This window comes from Thamnophis elegans, chromosome 8 (genome assembly GCF_009769535.1).
Source record: "Thamnophis elegans isolate rThaEle1 chromosome 8, rThaEle1.pri, whole genome shotgun sequence".
Lineage (NCBI taxonomy): Eukaryota > Metazoa > Chordata > Lepidosauria > Squamata > Colubridae > Thamnophis > Thamnophis elegans.
Window position 1 is genome coordinate 71,317,427 of NC_045548.1, and position 10,719 is coordinate 71,328,145.

Below are 10,719 nucleotides of genomic sequence, written 5' to 3' on the forward strand. Positions count from 1 at the left end.
AATAAATCATGCAGAGGAAGAACACTAATTTGTTTTGGTTTAGGTGGAAGAGGCAAAAAAAGATGTAAGATAAGGTACTAGGGGAAATTTAATGTTAATAAATCAGCGGTCTGTTCCGGGGGGGGAAACAAAGGAATGGGGTTTTTGTTTCATTGGGGAATTTTTGGAATCCGACAGTAGAAATTCCAATTTTTAACACAGTAGTAGTGATGCGATACAGGTAATCCTCCACTTACAACAGTTCATTTAGTGACGATGGAGTTTAAGAAAGTGACATATGCCCATTTTGCACACTTTCAACCCGTTACGGTATCTTCATGGTCACATGATCGAAATTCAGAGGCTTGGCAACTGATTCTTATTTCTCACGGTTGCAGTGTCTGGGTGTCATGTGATCCCGTTCTGACCGAGGCTTCCCAAGAGCATGAAGCAAACTCCTGGTCTCAACAAAAAACCCTTTATTAATTACGTGAATTCTGCTCATCGCATCTAGCAAAGTCTTTCGAGGGAGATTTACAGTCACAGACCTATCTGGCTGGAGAGCTGACAAGCCGATATTTCCAAAAGTGGCAAGGAATCTCAGAGAGTCACGAACCAATTATACGAACTATGGTCTCCTGTCAAACTCCACTCCCCTTTCGCTCCTCTTTTATTTCCTCTGGGAGGGGCCATTCATTGTCCACCTGTGGCCTTACTCCCAAGTTGACCCCTGTTCTTTAGCTATTTCCTTCATCTGGCAACTCTGCGCATGTGCACACTGGGAACAGGCTCCAGCTGTTCATCACTGATGTCTGATGTCTGTTTCCAAAGGCAGCTGATAACTGTCAGATGCCCCTGGTCCCATCTCTGCCTCTGACACAGAGCCCTCATCAGAGCCTTCCCCAGACTCCAGGACTGGCCCATGTTCCTCCCCAACCTCCCCACTGTCCGAATCTGCTGCCAGCTTTGCTAGCCGCTGGGGGGCCGCAACATCCCCTTTTGCAACCTTCTGGCAAGCAAAGTCAATGGGGAAGCTAAATTCACTTAACAACTGTGTTACCAATTTAACAACTGCAGTGATTCACTTAACAGCTGTGACAGGAAAGGTTGCAAACTGGAGCAAAATTCACTTAACGAATGCTTTACTTCGCAACAACTGTTTGGGGTTCCATTGTGGCCATAAGTCAAAGACTATCGTAGTGTTATTTTGTGTTTTTGTTTGTTTTCAGGGAATCTAAATCTCTTGATGGGCACAACTGCAATATAGTTTCTAAAATTTGGGTTTAATAAAAAAAATACCAAATTTTGACTTAAAACAGGTCTTTGGGTGATTTATATGGCTGAGCAAACCCCCACATTCCCAATTTTGTTTGATCCAGATCCTCAACTTTGGGATTTCCTTGAGTTTGGTGATAAGATGTGTACCCTCCCAAGTAAACCAGACAGGAAGCACAACCAAATGAATTAATTCTACTTTATTGCCAGACTATATTTAAAGAATCTGGCAAGTCTGAGACTACAAATATCCCAGGGTGAATAAGGGCAGTTTCTTTCATTGCCCATTAAGCATTTGTGGCTCCTCCTCCTTTTATCTGATTGTTCCCTAGTCATCATCTCTTCCTTTCATCCCTCAAGGTCACTCCCACATGCCATTTATGTCTCATTGAAAATAACAGAGTTGGAAGGGGCCTTGGACGTCTTCTAGTCCAACTCCTTCCTCAAGCAGGAGACCCTGTTGTATTCTGGACAAATGATTATCCAATCTTTTCTTTAAAACCTCCAGTGAATAAGCACCCATAGCTTGTGGTGGCAAGCTGTTCCACTGATTAATTGTTCTGTCTGGAAATTTCTCCTTAATTCTAGACTGGATCCTCTCTTTAATGATCTTCCACCCTCCTTTGGATATGAGAGAGACATATATTGAAACTGCAGCATATGGGGAAGGAAGAACGAAGCAGACTTACCCTATTTTTGAGTACACATTTATACAATTACATAATCGTTTATTTAACAAACTTAATTACTTTCATAGCAAGAGTGCTGCTAATCAGCAGGTAGTTTAAAAAAAATGGAAGAGCATAGATTTCTCTCCCATAAAGATGCTAATTCTCTGGTTAAAAGCTCAATCATAAAACAAAGATTTCCAAAACAACCCATTAAGACTGTTTTACAGTTAAGTTCACTTTGCAGCTCAACCTTTAGTTACCTTTAGCTTCTTATTAGAAATGCAAACCTTCTTGCAAAGATGTCTTCTCACTTAAATTGCTAGTGTGAATAAAGCTGTGTAAAGGAAAAGTGGAAAAAATATAGTCTTGCCTTGTCTGTGAGCATCGTTGCTTGAATGATTCACTGTCATAAAGGGCAAAGTATTCTCCAAGTTGAGGTAGACTTCTGGTGCCTTCGTGGACACATCCATGTAGTATCCTTGGCATAAAACGTGGAAGAGATCTTCCAGGAAATTATTTCAAGTTCCACCTTAGCCCACCACCCGGCTAATAGTTTGTAGATCACTCACCCAAATACAAACCCAGCTTGATCCTGTTTAGTTCCTGGTCCAGAGAAGGTCCTTCTGCTATCATAATTACCAGCAACATCCCAATACCTGGGTGAGCAACACGCAACACTCTGGAGCCGCATATGGCTCTTTCATCCCTCAGCTGCGGCTCCGTTTTGCTCAAAATATGCGTCACAACCGCCAATATGTGATACCTGCCGGCATATGATTTATTGAACTTTTCAACCCCCAGTAGGCCAGCTGTGAATAAATCCAAGAAAAGAAAAGTTGCTGGCAGTGTTGCACAATGACAGTTGTGACACATATTTTGAGCGACAGGGAGCCGCAGCAGAGGGATGAAAGAGCCACATGTGGCTCCAGAGCCGCAGATTGCTGACCCATGGTCTAGAACTAGAAAAAACTCTGGTTCAATTCCATCTTCTGCTCTGGAACCCAGACTGAGTTTGAGCCAAGCCAACATTCTCAGCCTGATTTATCCCTTAAGATGATTCTGGGGAAGAGTGAGAAAAAGGGATGCTATATATGAGACCTTGGTATGACAACTACCTTGGGGCTCTTGGAGAAATATAAATCTAACAAATAAGATACAGAATTATTGAGACTGCAACTCCCAGAATTCCTAGCCATTCCGGGCATGAGCATTTGAATTCTGGGGCTTGCAGTCCAACAACTTCCAAATAATTAGGCTGTCCTCAATTTTCTACACTTTTTTAGGGACCATTCAAAGTTACGACGTCACTGAAAAAAGTGACTTATCACCATTTATCACTTTTATGACCATTGCAGCATCCCCATGGTCATGTGATCAAAATTCAGATGCTCCTATTTATGACGGTTGCAGTGTACTGGGGTCATGTGATCCCCTTTCGCAACCTTCTGACAAGCAAAGTCAATGGCGAAGCCTGATTCACTTAACAACCGTGTTACTGATTTAATAACTTCAGTGATTCGCCAAATAAATGTGGCAAGGAAAGTCACAAAACGGAGCCAAACTCACTTAACAAACTTATCACTTAAAAACCAAAATTTTGGGCTCAATTTTGGTCGTACGTCAAGGACTACCTGTACTGGTTCAAGATGTCTGCGGCATTGAGTTGAACTGGATCTATAAAGGATCACATGTAACTTGCTACAATTTGTGTCAAGTATGTCATTTAAGGCAACTTTTGGCAAATCTAGACAGCATACTAAAAAGCAGAGATATCACTCTGCCAAGAAAAGTGCATATAGTTGAGGCTATGTTTTTTCCCATTGTAATGTGAAGGTTGGACCATAAGAAAGGCTGAGCTGCCAAAGAATTGAGGCCTTTGAACTATGGTGCTGGAGAAGACTCCTGCGAGTCCCTTGGACTGCAAGCCAATCAAACCGGTCAGTCCTAGAGGAGATCAACCCTGACTGCTCTTTAGAAGGCCAGATCCTGAAGAGGAAACTCAAATAATATGGCCACCTAATGAGAAGGAAGGACTCACTGGAGAAGAGCCAAATGCTGGGAACGATGGAGGGCAAAAGAATAAGGGGACGACAGAGATTGAGCTGGCTGGCTGGAGTCCCTGAAGCAGTAGGTGTGAGCTTAAATGGACTCCAGAGGATGGTAGAGGACAGGAAGGCTGGAGGAACATTGTCCAGGGGTCACGATGGGTCGGACATGACTTTGCAACTAACAACAACATGCCATTTAAAAATAATAAATCATGACTATTTATAGTCATGATCAAACAATCATATAGGACAAAAACAGAAGAGCTATACTTCTTTTACTATTTTTTTTTTAAAAATTGAGATAACCAACGGTCATTTTATTCTTTTTGCTTCTCTTGATTATCTGTTTTACAGATCCAGAGTTACTACAGAGGTTACTCAGTGGCACGGTTCTCAATTAAAACAAGACTTGCCCTACCACAATATCTGAACCCAACCAATCTCCAAAAGCTCTCTAGTAATGTTAGAACTACCATTTTCCAAAAACTGCAACCCGCATAATCATGGATTCCAGGCTGGGATAAATTGCTCCACAAAAACAAATTCTAATCTGCTAATCTTTATCTTGCCGAGGTGAAACATCACTTTGTTGTCATGCTCAAAAAATAGTAATAATCCAGAACAACCAAACACAACTGAAGACATGGATTTCCAGGCACTGCTAGATCAAAACTGTTTTCATGTTTGTGTATATTATGGAGGTGAAGAAAGTTATAGCACTAAAGAATCTCTCTTGTCAAAGGTTGAGAAACACTGCCTTGGCTGGCACACTTAGTTTTAGAATAGAAGAATAGAATAGAGAGTTGGAAGGGGCCTTGGAGTTCTTCTAGTCTAACCCCCTGCTTAGGCAGGAAATCCTACACCATTTCAGACAAATGGTTCTCCAACATCTTCTTAAAAACTTCAAGTGTTGGGGCATTCACAACTTCTGGAGGCAAGCGGTTCCACTGATTAATTGTTCTAACTGTCAGGAAATTTCTCCTTAGTTCTAAATTGCTTCTCTCCTGGATTAGTTTCCACCCACTGCTTCTTGTCCTACTCTCTAGTGCTTTGGAAAATAGTTTGACTCCCTCTTCTTTGTGGCAGCTCCTGAGAGATTGGAACACTGCTATCATGTCTCCCCTAGTGTTCCTATTAAACTAGACATACCCAATTCCAGCAATCATTCTTCATATATTTTAGCCTCCAGTCCCCTAATCATCTTTGTTGCTCTTCACTGCCCTTTTTCTAAAGTCTCAATACCTTTTTACATCATGGCGACCAAAACTGAACGCAGGATTCCAAGTGTGTCCTTACCCAGGCATTATAAAGTGGTATTAATACTTCACATTTTAGTCTTCCTTTCTCCCACATCCAGCACTGTGCCTGGTTCTAAAGCATACAGGATGCAGAAATCTTTAATATGGAGTTCTCCGAACTGGACCCCATCTTAAAGAAATAATTTTGTTTATGTAGATGACGCTGGATGGCAATTCCTTTCATATAAACATAATAGGTACCTTCTTCAATCATCTTTTGAATCTGGAACAAGATACAATTTGTCTCTGGAACCTGACAAAAACATTCACACCAATTTGTACCTTCACAGTTAGGTACTAAGGCAAAAAAAAGAACAGACTGTTTTGGATTGAAATGATGGAAAGCCATTATAATAATTATTATTATTCATTCATTCATAGCAGTATGGGCTGGCTCCTTAGGAAATTCCCAGTGTATTTCTTTTGTTGTTGTTGTTGTTGACAAGTTGCCCAAGGGCTCAACCAGAGTGATAAAGCAACACTGGCTCATTTATTGAGCACCCCGGTTTCTATGGCAAATCCCTCCCATCACCTTATGTGCTTCAGACTTTCATGAAAACATGCTCATTGCCATGCGATCACAATAACAGGGCATTGTCATAACCTTTGCATCTCGTACCTGCACATTTCTCAAGCATTCCGCCTTTGAGAAGCAAATGGAAACCATGTGCTCCTGTGGCCAAAGGAAGCAATCTATTATTCGGGAAGGGGAGGGGGGAAAAGCCATTTCTTGGACATCTTGAACTAGCATTTTCATCCATTTGGGATACAGTGTAATGATTTGCAATCTGTATGCAGTACACTTTCTAATAAGGGTAGGGGTTTTGGGGGGTGGGGATGTTTCCAAATGTGTTCATTGCTGATTCCAAAGTTTAGATTCTTTGCCAAAACCCAGTGATCGGTGTCATTCTGCCATATGCATTTGAGAGCATGCGATCTTCACCCTACCCAGATCCTGTTCTGAAAACACCCTAAAACGCTCGAAATGGACATCATGGTTTCCTGAACTAAGCCAATGCCTAAATACCAAACCATAAATTAAGGAAACTAGTAGCTTTCACAAGACATACAGAGTCCACAGAATGGTCAACCACATTTTAATCTAGAAGGGTGGTAAAGCCTTAGTCAGAGAGACAGGTGGGGGGGGGGAGAGATAGAGAGAGAGGAGGGAGGGAGGGGAGGGAGAGAGGGAGAGAGAGAAACTTGTGTATCAGAAGCATGGCTACATGTAGATGTGATGGGGCTTTTCTTGAAGAATGATTTGTGATGGGTTTTGTGATGGGGCTTTTCTTAAAGGATGATTGCAGTCTTCAGGAGACAAATGGGAGTCTTTAGCTACCACAGTTTTAGCCTAGAGTGGTGTAAATTGAGAAAGAGAGATAGATAGATAGATAGATAGATAGATAGATAGATAGATAGATAGATAGATAGATGATAGATAGAGAAATAGATGGATGGATGGATGGATGGATGGATGGATGGATGGATGGATGGATGGATGGATGGATGGATGGATAGATGGATAGATAGATAGATAGATAGATAGATAGATAGATAGATAGATAGATAGATAGATAGAGAGGGGGGGGGAGAGAGAGAGAGCACTTGTCAATCAGATGCATGTCTGAATGCAGATGTGATGGGGATTTTCCTGAAAGATGATTGCAGTCTTCAGGAGACAAATTTACCACGTTTTAATCTAGAGGGGTGTCTTACTCAGAGGAGACAGGAAAGGGAGAGAGGGAGGAGAGAAAGAAGAGGAAGGGAGAAAACGCACTTGTCAATCAGAAGCATGTCTGAATGCAGATGTGCATCAGCGTCTGCGATGGGGCTGCTTCTCCTAAAGGCAGATTATAATCTAAAAAGAGCCGGGATTACAGCTCTCATCTTCCCACCGGACGTCGGCGGCTAACTCGGGTTTCTTTCCTCCCCACTCCCCGTGAACGTGCGAACAGCCCCGCTGCACCCGAGGCAAGGCTCCTGCCCACGCCGCCCTCCGTCCCCACTTCCCGGGTTCAGGTCCAGGTCCTCGCCCCGGCACACTCACACGAAGGCGTGGTAGAGCAGCGCCCAGCCCCGCGGCCGCTCCAGCGCGTCGTAGATCAAGGTCTGGATCCGCCGGTACTTGACGTTGTTCCTCTTGACCGGCCGGCTCAGCGGAGTCTTGGCCAGCAAGCCGATGGCGGGCGCCGAGCGCCTCCCGCCGCCGCCGCCGCCGCCTTCCCTGCCCGTCCCTTCCAGCAGCAGGGCCCCGTCCCGGTCCGCCCCGGAGGCGCCCAGGGCCAACGTGCCTTGCTCCAAGTCGCCAGCCGAAGCCAGCTCCCCTCCGGCCGCTTTGCCTTCCAAGCCACCGCCGGGAACCGCCGGGATTTCCGTGGCCGGAGTAGTTGCCTTGCGGGACTTCACGCCCATCTTGCCCCTGGCTGGCTCGGCCCGCTTCTGCCCGGCTCCTTCGGGGTAAGCGAGAGCGGGAAGGAGAGGAGGAGGGAGGAGGAGGAGGAGGAGCGGCCGCGGGGGGGAGCCCCAGGCCATGGTCCGAGCCTTCCTCCTCCCACCTCCGCCGGGGCGGCGGGGGGTCCCCGGCGGCAGGGCGGGGCCCGGGGGGAGGGAAGCCGCGCTCCCCCTGCCTCAGGGCTCCCGCCTCGCCTGAGGGGAGCATCAGTTCCGGCGGGAGGAGGGCGGCCTCACCATCAGCAGCGGCCACACCTGGACGAGCGGCCTGGCCCTGAGGGAGGAGGAGGAGGAGGAGGAAGGAGACGAGGAAGGCGGGGGCATCGCGGGCTTCTGGACCAGCCGGCGTCTCCCCCCCCCCCAACACACACACACACACACACACAGCGGCCGCCCTTCTGCCTCGCCAGCCGGCCCCCAGCCCACCCTCAACGACGACGACGACGACGTCCCCCTCAGCTCCGCCTCACCGCCGGGCGTGGCCGGTTTCTGATCCGCGTGGGGGGGGGTCTTTTGCGCGCAGAACCCCCCCTCCCCATCCATCCTTTTCTCTCCTTCGCCGCTTGCCTCAGCTTCCCTCAGGGTGGTTGGGGGGGGGTGCGCGAGAGCGCTGAGGGGACGCGAGGGGTTTCCCCAACACACAACACACACACACACACACACACACACACTAAGAAGAGGGGCGTACGTGCGCACGGCCACCCCCCGTCCCCTTCTTGTTCCAAGGGAGCGTCGTCTCCCTCAGGGCTCAGGCTGGCCGGGGAAGCACACCGTCGTCTCCCACACACACACACACCACCCCGGGCGCTTTGGCGGTGAGGGCGGCCCCGGGGATTCCTGGCCAGCGTATTCTGACGACCAGCTGCTTGCGGGAAAGGCTGGCTTGGTGGGGCGGGAGGTGGGGTGGGGGAAAGAATAGTGGTTCGGCCGGCCGGCGGAGGGAAGCCCCCAGGCAGGCGGAGAAAACGTGAGGTGTATGGGGTGAGGGAAAGCGCAGGTCGTGTGAATGGAGGCTGTCGGGAGGAGACGGGGGAAGGAAAACCCCGTTTGCCGATGGAGGCACAAGGGAGGGTTTTTTCCCCCGGCGGTCAATAGCGATAGCGATAGCGGTTAGACTTATATACCGCTTCATAGGGCTTTCAGCCTTCTCTAAGCGGTTTACAGAGTCAGCCTCTTGCCCCCACAGTCTGGGTCCTCATTTCACCCACCTCGGAAGGATGGAAGGCTGAGTCAAGCTTGAGCCAGTGAGATTTGAACCGCCGAACTGCAGCTAACAGTCAGCTGAAGTGGCTGCAGTACTGCACTCTAACCACTGCGCCACCTCGGCTCTGCGCCACCTCGGTCGGAGCTTCTCCAGCCAGAAAGGATCGGATGGGCGTTGGTCCCTCGGACTCTTCTCAGGCTGCTGGGGTCTTATCGGTGGGTGGGTGTAGGGAGGATCTTAGATTAGCGTTTTTTTCCAATTTGCAGGTTTTCCAGCAGTGCGAACGGCCCCCTTGGAAACACGTTAGGCAGTCCTCGAGTTACGACCACCATCCCGCCCAAAATTGATGTTGCTAAGGGAAAACATTGGTCAGTGTCAGTGTGCTCCATAGTGCAACTTTTCTTGCCACCGTCGTTCAGGGAATCACTGCCGTTGTTACGTGAGTCGCACGGTGGTTTAAGGGAAGCCGGATTCCCCGTTAATTGGACTTGTCGGAAAGTTCGCAAAAACTGATCCAGTGACACCCACCGACCCCCGAGGACACTCCAACCGTCATAACTAGGAACCATTTGCCAAAGCGTCTGGATTTTGATCCCCTTGCCATGGGAATGCTGCCTCGGTAGCAGTGTGGGAAAATGTTGAATGGCCACTAAATGAACAACTGTTGTAAGTTGAGGACTACATGTACCATCTATTGCAGCGGTCACAACTGGTGCTCCGTGAGCTACTGGTGGTCCACGAGAAAATTTTGGTGGTCCGCAGAAAAATTATTTGCATTTTTTTTGTATTTTGCACTAAATCAGGTGTCCTCAAACTGTGGTGAGGTCAACGGAGATTCTCAGTCATCCAGGTCATGGATGTCCCAAAGTTGCTTTTTCAAGAGGCAACTGGACTTTGGTGTTTTTTTTCTTTGAAGACATTTCGCTTCTTATCCAAGAAATATCTTCAGCGCCGAAGAAGAGCTGAAGAAGCTTCTTGGATGAGAAGTCTTCAAAGAAAAACCAGAAAGTCCAGTTGCCTCTTGAAAAAGCACCTTTGGGTTTTCATGGTGATGGTTTGCCATTCGCTTTGGGACTTTTTTTAAAATTTCCATATGTATCTCATCTTCCTGTGATTTCCTCTTGGTCTCTTGTTCAAATAACAACCTGCTTTCTTTAAGGAGAAACTTTCCTAACAGCGAGGACAAATAACCCGTGGAACAGCTTTGCCTTCAGAAATCATGGGCCCTCCATCCTGGAGGTTTTAAGAAGAGACTAGACGTCACTTATGTGAAGTAGTATAGGTCCTCCTGCTTGAGCAGGGGGCTGGACTAGAAGACCTCTAAGGTCCCTTCCAGCTCCATTCTATTTCAGAAGGGGGTCAAGGTTATACAGCTGTTGTTGCCCTCTACTGGTGAAGATGCACAGTTATGCATCTACCGTAATCTCCAGCAAACATTTGCAAAAACAAACTGAGGACCTGTTCATTAAACCAAATAGAGAAGAGGTCTAGTAAATTTCAAATGGATGGATTCTCTCCTGTCTTTCTGTAAAGAAAAAAACATACAGGAACCCAGAAGAATAGCAATAGTTAGGCTTATATACGCTTCATAGGCCTTTCAGCCCTCTCTAAGCGGTTTACAGAGTCAGCATATTGCCCCCAACAACAATCTGGGTCCTCATTTTACCCACCTCGGAAGGATGAAGGCTGAGTCAACCTTGAGCCTGGTGGGATTTGAACAGCCAAACTGCTGAACTGCAGTCAGCTGAAGTAGCCTGCAGTGCTGCATTTAACCACTGCGCCAATATATACCA

At 47.1% G+C, this 10,719-nt stretch overlaps 1 protein-coding gene across 1 annotated transcript in view; it reads right to left on the reverse strand.

Annotated features, from left to right (window-relative positions):
* LOC116511978 (potassium voltage-gated channel subfamily KQT member 3-like) overlaps nt 1–8,064 on the reverse strand; it is a 175,301-nt gene extending 167,237 nt beyond the window's left edge. Inside the window, exon 1 of the mRNA XM_032222249.1 lies at nt 7,319–8,064. Within this exon, the coding sequence (XP_032078140.1) occupies nt 7,319–7,803 (485 nt within the window). The 5' untranslated portion in view covers nt 7,804–8,064. The remainder of the gene's footprint in view (nt 1–7,318) is intronic.
* Nucleotides 8,065–10,719: the final 2,655 nt, after the last annotated feature.